This window comes from Oryza brachyantha, chromosome 1 (genome assembly GCF_000231095.2).
Source record: "Oryza brachyantha chromosome 1, ObraRS2, whole genome shotgun sequence".
NCBI lineage: Eukaryota > Viridiplantae > Streptophyta > Magnoliopsida > Poales > Poaceae > Oryza > Oryza brachyantha.
In genome coordinates this window covers 13,036,594-13,050,778 of record NC_023163.2, presented here as the reverse complement: position 1 = coordinate 13,050,778, position 14,185 = coordinate 13,036,594, and the positions used below count along the sequence as shown (strand labels likewise).

The window sequence follows — 14,185 nt, the reverse complement described above, 5'->3', positions numbered from 1 at the left end:
TCTATAGAAAAGTTATTTTAAAAATCATATTAATATATTTTATATTTTTTAATAATTAATAAATTAATTAATCATGTATTAATCTATTACTATATTTTTCGCATCGGATAACTAACTCACCCTCTACTAACTGTCGAACGTGGCCTTATATATGTCAGATATCTTCGGGGAGGGGTTCCTTCGAGAGGATATCCAGAGATACAAATTTTGGTGGCAACCATCTAGTTACCACTTGGCCAGATCGGCTGACATGACCGTGGTGTGCATCTGAGAGTGTGTTTGGTTAAAATGATATGTGTGGACATGCTATGACCGCCAGTTTTTTCGCTGTGTTCGTTTCGCGAGCAAGTGGTGGATATGGCAGCCACTTAGGAATATTTTTTTTAAATATGCTGCAGGAATGAATCTGGCCAATATAGTCGGATGAGACCATACACCGTCGCTAGCAATGATCATTAGCACATAATTAGCGATAATTAGTATATTTTATTTTTAATTAGTGATTATCCTTTTAAGATTAGTGTTGATTTTGGATAGTTAGTACACTTTTTGTTAATTAGTTAGTTATTGTAATATTAGTGATAGTTAATATATTTTGATATGGATTAATAATTTACTATTTTCGTTCCATCCACCCTTATACTCAGATTATTATACCAACCACATCAATTATTATAGCTAGTGCTAACTATCTCTTGTATTATGATACCACATCACATCAGTTATTTTTAGCATTTGGATGATTGTTCTAAGGTCCAACTTTTCTTTCTTTGGATTTGGATAGTTGATCAAAGGTGCAAAGTGTACAAAGCACATGAAGTGAAATTATTTGGCAACAAGGCAAATTCACTTTGCCACTTACTTGTACTATCTTGACAAATTTTCCAGCCGTGATGCATGGGAGAAATATAAAAATATACATTTTCATGATTGTGCATTTATATATGTATTTTTAAAACAAATTAGAGAAATTATTCATCTCCTGTATGTTGAAAAACAATCTAGACAATCATAGTCTTACATGGTGAAATAGAGTGGGTACTTATTAATTAACTACTGCGAGATACTGATGGAATGCTTTATATATATATATATATATATAAAGGTACTCTGGAGACATGTACGGCTAAATTCGTGGATAATGTTTGGATTGGGACCTCTACAACAGAGGTACATGTAACATGTGTATAGCGAGCACAATATCTCCAACAAAGACAAACTTGCTAAAGCACAAAACACACTACAGATACCCCTGTAATTAATAGACATAAAACCAAAAGAAGCCTGAGTTGAGTGTTTTTTCTTTTTCTTCTCTTTAGAACAACATCAAGAAGTTTGATACGACTTCTTCTTCCACGTGGTTCTCCCTCTCACGATCTCCTCGTACTTGCCACCATCCGCCTTCAGCTGCAGCAGATGCGTGTACCTCGTCGGCCATCGCCGGAGCGCACCGGCCAGGCCAAGGTGGCAGCCGTTGATGATCTCCGGCGAGAGCGAAGGACAACCCGTCACGATGCCAACGTTTTCTCCCGGCAGAATCGTGTCTTCTTCGTCCGGTTGGCAGATGGATTGGACCACGTCCGAGCTTCCACATTCCTTCCTGTATTCCAGGACGATGCTGCTGAGCTGGTGCTGCTGCAGGAATTGGTCAGGCAGAGTCTGCATGCACACCATTCAAAGATGTTTAGGATATGTTGATCTTTTTATGCCTTATAGGACAATAAGGTCTTCTTTAGTTAAAAAACATCACATCGAATCTATAGACAACTAAATAGAGCATTAAACATAGATGAAACGAAAATCTAATTACACATTTATGTGAGGTCTAATTAGTCTATAATTAGCCATAAGTGCTACAGTAACCAACATGCGCTTTTAACGGATTAATTAGGCTCAAAAGATCCGTCTCGCGGTTTCTAGGCGAGCCGTGAAATTTGTTTTTTATTTGTGTCTAAAAACCCTTTCCGACATCCGGTTTAACGTCTGATGTGACATCCAAAAATTTTTATGTCCCCAACTAAACACCCCCTAAAATTTGGTGGTAGAAATGGGCAATGGATCTTGGATAAACAAAAATGTATATTGCTTCCATTCTTTTTTAGTCAACACATTACAGTTGAGTTGTGCTATACCTTTTTAATGTTTGACCATTGATTTGTTCAATACTTTCTTAATTTTCCTTTAAGTATATCATTTTTATTAAAATTGGCTCACATTACTCTTCAATGGTATTTCTTTTTTTTTAATCTCTCTTCAAGCAATGACTGATCTAAATAGCAAATTTGAAAGAACACCCTAACTTCATAAATTTTCTTTGATAATATTTTTCCTATCATATGTTATGTTGTCCTACATGTGGCTCCACAAACCTTGAAACTTAAGACATATTTTGTAGTACAATGAGAAACAAAAGAGATAAATATTGTTAGGAGTAAAATGAAGAGACTTCAGTAGTTCAAGGGTAAAATGAGCCGGAAAACAGTTTAGGAGGTTAAATGCTTTGGTGAAATGGTTTCAGGGCGTAAACAGATTCCTTTTGCATATATATTGTGAAACAAATAATCATTGGAGTTTTTTCTAGAGGGATTTTTTCAACTTTATTATCCTGAATGAGAATTTTAAATTATGTGATGAAACCTAGCAGAATTTAAATTTGATGTTGTGGCAGAATATCAAAACATGCTTGTGAAAAATTCAAATATTTTGATATGTAAGCAGTATTTAATTCATTTCAGCTATGCCAATTTCAGATTTTCAAGCTGCCTTCAATTGGATTTGTAACACATAATTTGTTTGTATGCATTTCACTCTCATATTGATCTTACCATGATTATCGTAGAACTTAAGTTAGTTACCAACCGAATTTAAACAATCAAACTGAATAATCTTTGAAAATATGACCGTGCCTAAAGTGTTGAACGTTGGAATTTTATTGGATCACTGATTTCTTGTGTGGTTAACTTTGGAAAGGGTAATTACGCTAATTAGTACTGTCCTTTTCTACTATCATCGATTAATTAGATTCTAGAAATATATTTATCACTAGACAAAACAAATAACAACTTACAGTGAGGATTTGTAGAGAACTAAGCCGCCATAAAGACAACCTGTCCCTTGAGCAAGTAAACTACTCCATACATATTTGACGTGTATGTAAACAAACCTAACTGCTAAAGTGATGAATATTACCTCAAGCATCCACCGTACATATTTGACGTTGTTGACGTGATGGTTCATATCCAAATCGCTTCGCCTCGGCTACAAATGCAATGTTCAATAGCATAAGAATGAGAGATATACTGTGATCCTATCCCGCCATAAATTAATCGCTCCATATGAGATTGTGACTCGCTGATGAGAGCTCAATCTTTTCGCTTTTGCTTATTTCTATAAGCTAAAATTTAAATTTTTGACTAGATTTTAGGATTTTTTTTATCAAAGTTTATTTTCCAGTACGTATTCCTTTTAGATCATTAAGATTAAATATATAAAAATTTTTATTCACAAATCATTATTATTTGTAGATACTTCGTTTAACTTATTCCTTGAATAACCCGAATAATCACCCTCGGAATTTTTTAAAATGAAACTACTAGTGTCCAAGCTTGACCGTCCGCTACCTAGCATTGTACAGATTGAAACAACATAATAAGCCCCTAGGAATACGAGTACTTTTGATTAAGGTCAGTCTCAATAGAAGTTTTATGTGTAATAAATAAAGTGTCATATAGACATTTTTTATGATGTGACAAAGTATTAATGAAGAGAGATGAAATGAGTTTCATGGGATGAAACCTTCTATGCACCGTTACCTAGACAGCTTGTGTCTTGCATATAACCTAGAAAACAACAATAGATGAAACTATGCAGTGAGAGAGGAGTGTTTTATCCTAGTTTCAAATTTTTTAGATGATGTATCACTTTAGATAATCGTGTCTATAAAACTTACGTTGCGGATGGCCTCAGACTAAAAGGGCAAATAAAGTAAAGTTAACCTTCAAGTCCGAGTCGACATAGGTGGCATTGGCGTCGAGCTTGATGATCTTGTCGGTGGCCTCTTCCTGGTCCTGGATGGCGTGCCTGTCTGTGAACCACGGCGAGATCTCGGCCCTCACCTCCTCCGGCATCTTCGACAGCCTCCTGGTGGCCTTGTTCATCATCACCCATGTACTGTGCAACACAAGAAAACAGCTGACTCACCGAGTTGGTGCGGTAGAACGAGGAAAATGGGTTAATCAATGGTGTAACTACTTCAGGAGTACTTGATCTCGTGAGTGACGAATCGTAAAATTGGTTTTTTTAAATATTGTTAATTTCAACCCACTTGTTTCTCGTTTTCAAAATATAAGTATTTTTTAGAGGTGGTCATAAGATAAGATATTAAGAAAGTAAGTGGTAATAATTTAAAAAATATTGTGATTGGTTAAATAAAAAGTGCAGGTAAACAATTAAATAGATAAATCTTGAGATTGACCGAAAAGAGAACGTAGGTGTAGAAATGATTATATTTTACATAAATAATGGACAGTACAAATAGTTTCATTTAAGAACGGAGAAAGTAATTAGCATCGGAATACCAAACTAAGTAGTATCGTTTTAGAGCTTTACTCACATCCTTTCTTTTGTACCACAAGATACTGGTATCGTGAGGTATTAAAATCCTCACTTGTGCTATCTACCTTGTGACCAAGTTGATACTAAAATACTGACTGTTGGTGATAATAGATCGAATGGTCACGATTGCATGGTACCTCGAGGTATCAGCTTGATCGTAGGGTGATAGTACAAGTGAGGATATAATTAGTACTACGAGACACGAGACAGTGGTACCTCGCGGTACGGAAGAAAGGACGGGAGTAAAACTCCTTTAATTAAGGTGCGACTTCCTAAGCTCTGCTCAAGCTGCTCGCATGGTTGTGCGACACAGAGAGAGCATAGCTAAGTAAGGGCGGTGGTTCTCAGAGCAGAAGAGGCCATGCCTGGTCGCTCGGACGAAGTCGGCGCCGGAGCTGCGGCTGCGGATGAGCCAGTCGCGCCGCATGCCGTTCTTCCCCGACGAGCCGACCCACGTGTCGATGTCCAGCACCTCTCCCCTGCAAAACCGTCCGACGATCACCATTCTGAAAAGAAAGCTAGCACTGATGCATATGGACGATCGGGGCGCCATGGAACAGAAGTTGATTACCAGATGGGGTAGTGGTCGACCTGGACGTGCATCCGGGAGACGACCCAGATGAGGTTGTTCCTGGCCATGCCGTGCGTGGCGCCGAAGCCGTCGCCGAGGAGACCCGACATCCACACGTGGTTCAGCGCCGTCTCCTGGAGGAGGTTGAGCACCGTCTCCAGGGTGGCCGTCCGGTCGGCGCCCACCTCGTACGACCGCACCACCACCGTCTGCCGGTACCGCACGCCGCCCTCCACGATCAGCGCCTGCCGGAACGGGTCCGCCGTCTGCTTCTCCCTCGGGATGTTCTGCCGCTCGCTCCGCCGCCGCTCCTCCCCCTCCCCCTCCCCCTCGTCCTCGCCCAGAGGTGCCAGCACCGGCGCGCTCAGCCCCGCCAGCGACCTGTTGATCGACGTCTCCAGCGCCGCCCCGACTTGCAGCGGCGCGCGGTGCGCCGCGCCGTTCACCCTAACACCTCCGCCGCCGGCATCCTTCTCGTAGGCCGAGCACCTGACGAGCAATTTCGAGCAGAAGAAGCGCGACAGTGCAGCGTTCGCCATGCAGCTGGACGTGTACACTCAGTGATCGTCCAACACGTCTGCTCGCTCGCTTGCTTGCTTCCGGCGATCAACCGGAGAAGAACCGGTTCGCAAATTTAGATTAAATGCCTCAATTGCGCGCCATTCTTATAGGGCAAGCATGGCTGCGGCGCGAGGGCGGATCCGCCAACAGGGGCCTCGGTTCGTCGCTCGTTCCAACAGACAAGGAACAAAACACCCTTATTTTTTTCCTCTTAAGCTCGTAAGGTAAAATTTAAATTTTTATCTTAGAGTTGATGTTAGGTTTTTTTCACCAAAATTTATTTTTCAATTTGAGATTTTAAATCACTGAGAATACGGGTATAAAAGTTTTATTCATAAATTATCTTTTGTTTACAAATATACAAATATACTGTTGACATTTTTTTAATAAAAACTTACACAATGACCCCAAAATAAAAGCCAACACATTCTTGGACTCAACCGCGCGCCATCGCCACAAACAATGCGAGCAAAAATAGCCTCGCTTGGACGTTTACAGAGGACGGAATTGGAAGCGCAAATCCGGACAAGAGAGGTGGCCTCGTGGGCACTTGTTTTTGGAGTCGAAACAAGTAATAACATTGCATTATATTCTGCTGAATGATGCCACGCCCGTGCATCGACTGACTTCGTGCCTTGTTCTTGCCAAGGTATAAGTGACAGCATAGATTCTTTGGAATTGGAAGAGGCTTTGATTGGAGTGAACAAAGCAAGATGTGGAACACAATTTTATTAATTCTACCGATCGAACCTTCTCTATATGCTATGCTGGTACAGGCAGATGAATATCCTATGGTGACTAGTCGATTATTTACGGTAAAAATAAATAGCAAAGTACTGAGCTTAAGCGTTCTTAAGCCTTCCACTATTCGATGCCTCAAAGTAGCTAGGTACTTTTGTGCAAAAAGGAAAAACAAGAGCCCAGTTGTTTGTATACGCAGTGATATTCTACTTCTCTTGTTTGTCTTTTCCTTTTTCTTCCGACGTGGTAGGAGGTAAATTCATTTATACTACATGCAATTGCAATTCACAAATTACATTTCCAAATCAATATATACTTTTTATTAGATCAGCAGTGACATATTTCAAAATAATAGTATTATACTTGTGCTAACGCTATGACTCAATTTATTAATATAAATAAGATATCCTACTCTTTCAAATACAATCATATAAACTAAATATATTGAAATTATCTATTTATCAAGCATTTGTTACTTTGATTGTCTAAACAAGCTCTGACAACATAGTAGAAAACCATAAGTGAATAGTGACTATTATAGCTTTGTATAATAATTATAAGTAGCTACACATTTCAATTGTATGTTTTCACGTTTGGATGATAATTTTAGAACTTTCTAGGTCAACTTTGCATACTACTTTTAGAAACATTGCAATAACAAATTGCTACACTAATTTCAGAGTCACTACAAGAACAAGTTCACACATTGCAAGTATAATTTTAATTAATTAATTTAATTATCATATCTAATATTAGTATAAAATTTAAAGTCTGTAAAGCTAAATTTAATGAGATCTATTTTATACCAACACGAGTTGTATCCCGTACAACTTTCAGTCTTCTTGTAATAAATGAAAATTATTACATATATATATATATATCAAATAAACAAAACAACTATGCAACTCTCAAATAATAATTAAAAGTTAAATTTTGTATGAGTTAAAAAACAAATTTCATTTGTGCCTCCTTATATTACATAGAAGGATATTTAAATCAAATGTTAATCGATTGTACAATACCTGGCAAATATTTATCAACCAAGTTATTTTTAATTCAAAAATTATATTATGTAGCTTTTAACAAAGTGAAATTACCAGTGATCAAGAAATTTGCCTATTTCACATAAAAATATGGTGCCCACACAATATTAATAGAAACTCTAAATATTTATTCCTATTTACAAGAGATTTATCTCTAAAGTTATTATTAGTGATTTGGTTGTTTGGCCGTCTGACAATAGTAGTCTAGAATCTTGTTGGTCGTAAGATGAGTGTAGTTATGTGTTCATGTATAATATGCACTTCACACGCTAAAGGCCTAGGATATCTACTTAACTCTAATATAAGTTGTTGTGTTGGAAGGAGGCTCGTAGAACGAGAAGTCATGTTGTATTTGTAGATCTACGTAAGATTAATGAGACAATTAAATAACATCTTGGAGAAGATGTGTTGAACTACGTTGAAAATAGCTTCTAGGCACATCAAGACAAAGACTTCACCATATTTTCACACAATCAACAATAAGTTGATAACTAAACTTAAAAGATCTACAATGCATATAAGATGAGGTTTTAACTTGGTACTATATCAATACCTTATTTCATTGAATTTGCATGTTCATAGTCCCTAAATGAAGTAAGATTTACTACCTTAACCCAAGAAGAAAATGACTTTTCTCCATTAACTTCACTTTGGATGCCGCATGGCACCAATACGTGTTAAAAGGTGACAAGCATAAAAAAGAAAATGCCACACTATATCACCACATAGACTTCCCAATCCAATAATAAGGTGGCAAAACTTGTGGTTTTCATGTATGCCTCCATACGAGGAATCTCATTATGCAGGTGAAGAATCCAGATCTCGAGGTTTATGATTTGTCAATTTTGACCGACTAAAATAAACTCTAATGAGAATATATTACCCAAATGAGACTAACCTCACATATCCTTTGCAGGCAAATATTACGAGCACTCTGACAAACAATTTTGAAAATATTAGAGAAAAAATAGTTGTCTTATTACTTGTAGAAATTATATCTTCGAAAGGGAGCTTTCATATGAAGTAGCGATAGCTAGGATCGCATGATGTCACACCCGGAGTTTTATCCTAAGTCTAAATTCGTAAATGATAATTGGCTTAATTATCTCAGGAAAAATCTCTCTAAAGAAAGTAATTTAATTAAATCAAACTTCGCAAATCGATTAACTGGATTTAAACTCAAATTGAAGAAGTATAAAATTTTACCAAACAAATTAATCTAAAATTCGGCAAAATGAGGCTTTCGTTTTTCCCTCCTTTTTATTCCTTTTTCCCCTCCATCCCAAATTGGGCCGAAGTCCAATTTTCCTCCTCTCTTTTTCCTTCTTCTTCTTCCTTTTCTTTTCCCCTCCTCCCTCTCCCGGTCCGGTCCGGCCAAGCCGGCCCGCTCCCTCCTCTCCTCCTGCGCGCCTCCCCTTCCTCCCTCCTGGGCCGGCCCTAGCCGCGGCTCAGCCTAGCTCCCCACCGCCCCCCGCGTGCCTCAACTTCCCCCCTCCGCCTGGGCCGCCGGCCGCTCGACCCAGCGCGCCCGCGCCGCGCGAGTCCGCTCCGCCTCCCCGTCGTGTCCGAACCGAGCTCCGCGCCGTCGCTACAACCGCGTCGTGGCCGACTTAGTCTCCAACGACCGTCCCCGCCCTAGCCGCGCCACCCCCTATAAATCCCGCTTCCTCGCACACCGCCACCACCTTTTCTTCAACCACCCGAGCCGCCGCCGTGCCCGAGCCACCGCCGCTGCCGATTGATCTCGTGCGCCGCCGCTCCCGCTCGCCGCCGACCGTCACGCCGCGTTCCGTGACATCGCCGACCCGCTGGACCCGTTCCCGCCGCCGGTAGGCCGTCGCCGTCCCCCCTCTCCCTCCTTTTCCTCTCCGCGAGCCGTCACCGAGGCCGTCGTCGTCGCCGCACGCGTGCGCGCCATGGGCGTCACCGTCGCCCCTCCGCCCGTTGTCTACATCGCCTCGCTGTCGCCATGGTGGCCCTGCCGCCGCCGGAGCGCCGCCGGGCCCGGCACGTCGTCGCCGCCTCCTACCCAGCCGGCGCCGTCCTCCGCTGCCCTCCTCTTGGCGCGGCCGCCGTCTTTGTCGTCGCCGCCGGTCGCACCGTCGCCGCCGCGCTCGCTCGCGTCGTCATTGCCACCAAGCTGCGCTCGCTCACGTCGTCGCCCCACCACCCGCCCGTCGCCAGCACCATCTTTCCGCGGCCGAGGTCGCCTCCCCCTCCTCTCTGTTCCAGGGCCGCTGACAGGCGGGCCCCATTTGTCGGCCACTCCTTTTCTCTCCCCTCTACCTCTGCCATGTGGGCCACAGCCGTCAGCCGGGGCCGATCCCCTCTCCCTCTCCTCCCCTCGGGCCCCACGCGTCAGTCCCTTCTTCCCTCTCTCCCTCACCGACAGGTGGACCCCACTGTCGGCGCCACCTCAACCCTCCACTGATGTCAGCAGCCCTATTAATTGCGCAATAATTGATTTAGAACTTTTTTTTATGAAAAAACCCCGAAAACTTCTAAAATTCATATCTAATTCGTCTAGTCTCCGTTTAGGTCCATTCAAATTTCAGTAAATTCATAAAATTATCAAGAATCCATTAAAAATACTTTCTTTTACTGTTTCAGTAGAGTTTGTGCCTATTTTATTTATTTTTATGCTTTGTCGCTTAGATTCGGACACCGCTGAAGAGCCGGTTTATTTTGAGATCGTCGCTGAAGTTCCCCAGGGGCCAGAGTAAGGCAAGTGGCACTCATCTTTGATCATATTGAACCTATTATTGCAAATTCCCCGCTTTATTTATTCAAATATGCATTGTTTTGATTAAAGTATTTATTGTATTTATTTTCGGGTAATCCTTATTATTGTGTCGTTGTTTACCCAACTTTATTCATGTTGTACCAGGGGTAACTTGATTAGAGTTAGGCCTAGGTTAATGCTTAGCCATGCTTAGAACAAGTAGCTCATGGGATCACACTTAATCATTACTAGTTCTGAATAGCTGTTAATTGTAATTCGTTACCCGGTTCAGGTTAATGTCAACTAAAATATTGCTAATTGTGGGCTATAGGTGTATGGTTTTGAGAGTCGCACCCATGGCAATTAAGGACCGGTTCACGGGAAACCCTGGAAGTAAGTTAGTGCTAACAACATGCCGAATGGGTAAGGTGAGATCTGGAGCATGGCTTCGAACTATTTGACATACCAAGGCAAGGGTAGGCGTGATTGAGTATGGACGGGGAATTGTGGTGTAACAAAAGCCTCTGCTGCTTCCAGATCTACCAAGGCACAAGAGGGGACCGCCCGACTTGGTGTAAAGGAGGAGGTGAAACCTAAAGTGTGGTGCGATTGAATAGGGAGGGTTATGTGATGGGTCCTATCACGGTCTCCTTTCCGGTATGCCATGGTGGTATGTCGGCGCACGTTCAAGTGTAGTGGAGTCATGTCTTGTGGGTACAGTAGTACACCTTTGATCAGAGTATAATCTATTCGAATAGCCGTTCCCACGGTTATGGGCGGACTCCCAGCTTCACTGTAGTTAGTGAACCTTTAATGACTTGGGTAAACTGGTTTTCACTTGGGACTACTACAATGTGGTGTAACGTTGAGTAGTGGTTGGGTCTGTCATAACGTGGTGGAACGTTAGACAGTGTTGTGATATTTTACAACTGTTATTTTCTTATTCTTTAATTTATCTAATTACCTTTATTTAATTCAATCCTTGTTATTTATTTAAATGCTGCTTAATTGCAAATAACCCTAGCATGCCCTTGATGATCCTTATGAATCATTTATTACCCTCTTTTCCGTGCTGCTTGTTGAGTACGGTGGTTTGTACTCAGCCTTGCCCTATTTCCCCCTCCAGAGCTAAAAGTTGAGTCTGATGGAGGTGACTCTCAGGAGTGAGCTGGTCTGCCGTCGAAGTTTGCCTGTGGATTGGAGCCGTACCCGCTGGAGCTAGTCTACCCTATCTTTCCACTGTATTTTCGTTAGAATAAGTGTTATTTTCAGTTGTTTCTAAGAACGATGGTTATGTAATCAACATTGTTTATTTGTGTACCCTGGCTGGTCCTGGATAGAGATTTTAATACACAATTAAGTTTAGAAATTCGTGTGAGGAATTTCTGGGCGTGACAAGTTTGTATCAGAGCCTCCTTTGACCGTAGGATCAGCCCAATGGAAACCCTAAGAGCTCTCTGCTTTTCATGTTTGTGCATAGTTTGTGAAAGTTAGAGTTACTTTGAAAATGGGTTAGTGCTTTTCAAAGGGGTGAGTTATTTAAAAGCTAAATCTCTCTGGTTGAAAAGCGTGAGTAAATTGATTTACGGGTAAAACTTTATTTACTTTATTTCTTTTATGATTTATTTATCTTGAAACAAAATTTTGCATCCATTGATTCTAAATCCTTGTTGTTCTTTAGATGGCCAACCACCCCGTGTTCCACCGTTGACTTGGAATGGATGGGTTCGTGGCAGAGTTGGCAAAGGTGTCCTTCACGGCAGGATACCCCTACGAACCGGAGTACACCACAATCCACCCTCTTGAAAGTGAGTTTCCCCACTGCGTCAGACTGGAGCTACACGGGATCCCTGGTTACCTTCCTAACATGGAAGCAGAAGGAGCCGGAGGCTCGCACGAGCATGCCTGCCAGGAGGCCGCCTACAGTCTGATGACAACGCTCGGGGCCAGGCATGATGCTGCAAGGCCTCGACCGGATGCATCACGACCTCCATGAAGCGTCTAAGGCCCTGAACGACACCAAGCTCACCCAGATCGTCCGGCTGCAGGATGAGATCGACCGCCTGAAGAAGGAGAACGCCAGACTCAAAGGACTCCCTGAGCCCGGTGGTGCGAGGCTTCGCCTCACAGCAAGGAAGCGAACCCGCGGGCCACCAAGAGTTCAGTCCCACCCCGGTGCCCCGGATGAACCAAAACCGCTGATGCAGATGGTGCCAACGTCTCCGACCCCTGTTCCTGAGGACGGCGTCTCCCCCTTCAACACTGCAAGAAACCGTAGTGGCACCGTCACAGTCACTAGCAGCAGTGAGTCCGCCTCTAGTGAAGATGAAGACGGTCTCCCCAACAACTCTAGGAGCCGTTCCGAAGACGAGGAAGAAGATTCGTCCCCTGCCGTCGACCGTCGCTCTCCTTCCGCGCACTAGACGTCGCCTTAATTTCGTTCTTTAGTCGTTGTGTGCTAGGTTTGGTGTGTTAGGTTTGCTTCGCTTGGGGCTAGTGGTGAACCATAGCAGTAGTGGGGTTATGGTTGTACCGCCAGGAGTTGTGTGGTTTTTAAGCGTGTTTCTTAAGCAAGACAATTACAGTTTATTAATTAAATAAAGCCCATGTTTGTTTTTCTTCTTTCTCTTTTTGTTCCCTTCCGCTCCTGCAGATGGTGAACACCCGCAACGGCAACCGTGACACCGACCACTCCAGCACTGAAGGACCTCCCCCACCTCCTCCACCAGAGAATCCGTCACTCGCTTAGATCCTTGCTAGCCAGACACAGATGCTCACCTTAATCATGCAGCAGATGCAGCAGCAGCAGCAACAGCATCAACAGGTGCTACAACAGCTCGTGAACCAGCACCAGGACAACCAACAAGAGCATGGACCACCCCCTGTGCAGTCAAAGTTGCCGGAATTCCTCCGTGTCCGCCCCCGACCTTCTCAAGCACCACCAATCCCATGGAGGCAAATGACTGGCTCCATGCCATTGAAAAGAAGCTCAACCTACTGCAGTGCACTGACCAAGAGAAGGTCTCCTTTGCTACACACCAGTTGATGGGTCCCGCCTCTGCTTGGTGGGATAATTTTCTGGTTACTCGCACTGCTACCACAGAAGTCACTTGGGTGGAGTTCTGTCTCAACTTCCGCAAAGCACACATCCCTGACGGGATAGTCACACAGAAGAAACGTGAGTTCCACGCTTTGCAACAAGGTACCAAGACGGTGACCGTTCATGAGTTCAATCGCCTAGCGCGATATGCCCCCGAGGATGTCCGCACTGACGCCGAAAGGAAGGAGAAGTTCCTCGGAGGTTTGGAGGATGAGTTAAAGAAGCAGTTGCTTTTGGGTGACTACGTCAATTTTGAGAAGCTGGTCGACAAGGCCATCCGTCAGGAGGACCAGCACCTCCAGATGGACAGAAAAAGGAAGGCCTCTTAGTTTAGGTCAAACCAACCGAATCCGCAGAAGCCCCGGTTCCATCCCAGCCCTCACCCTCCAAGTTAGCAGCACGGACAATCTACCTTCATTTTCCGCTAGCACCGTCCCTACAACCCCAACAACTTCAACAACGGTGGCTCGTCCCAGCGTGCTCCACCTTAGCATGCTCTCCCAGCACCAGCTCCTCGGCAACAGAATGCACCTCCACCGACAGCTCACCCTCCTCTAGCTAGGAAGGATACAGGTTCTAAGCCTGGGGTGTGCTAAAACTGTGGCAACTCAGGGCACTTTGCTGACAAGTGCCCGAAGCCGAAGCGCAGCGGGCAGAGGTTTGTGCAAGCCCGTGTCAACCACGCCACTGCAGAAGAAGCACAGGCTGCGCCTGAAGTAATACTGGGTACATTTCCTGTTAACTCCGTACCTGCTACAGTACTTTTTGATTCTGGTGCTACACACTCTTTTATTTCAAGAAAGTTTGCGAAAATGCTTGGGTTAAGAAGGGAA

The 14,185-nt window shown here is 43.2% G+C and overlaps 1 protein-coding gene across 1 annotated transcript; it reads right to left on the bottom strand.

Annotated features, from left to right (window-relative positions):
* Positions 1-1,116: 1,116 nt before the first annotated feature.
* Positions 1,117-5,724, bottom strand: LOC102720291 (palmitoyl-acyl carrier protein thioesterase, chloroplastic-like). Its single transcript, XM_040523565.1, has 5 exons — positions 5,186-5,724; positions 4,980-5,093; positions 3,996-4,170; positions 3,190-3,258; positions 1,117-1,659 (listed from the first exon to the last, which is right to left on the bottom strand). Exons 1-5 carry the CDS (start codon positions 5,722-5,724, stop codon positions 1,327-1,329), a joined length of 1,230 nt encoding a protein of 409 aa, XP_040379499.1. The 3' UTR covers positions 1,117-1,326.
* Positions 5,725-14,185: the final 8,461 nt, after the last annotated feature.

What these genes read in the sequence shown, in the direction of transcription:
- LOC102720291 (XM_040523565.1), bottom strand. Translation starts at nt 5,724, where the DNA reads ATGGCGAACGCTGCACTGTCGCGCTTCTTCTGCTCGAAATTGCTCGTC. An exon ending in GACTTCGTCCGAGCGACCAG is followed by an intron (nt 4,171 to 4,979) that starts GCATGGCCTCTT and finishes TGTGTTGCACAG; the next exon opens with TACATGGGTGATGATGAACA. An exon ending in ATGTACGGTGGATGCTTGAG is followed by an intron (nt 1,660 to 3,189) that starts GTAATATTCATC and finishes GTGTGCATGCAG; the next exon opens with ACTCTGCCTGACCAATTCCT.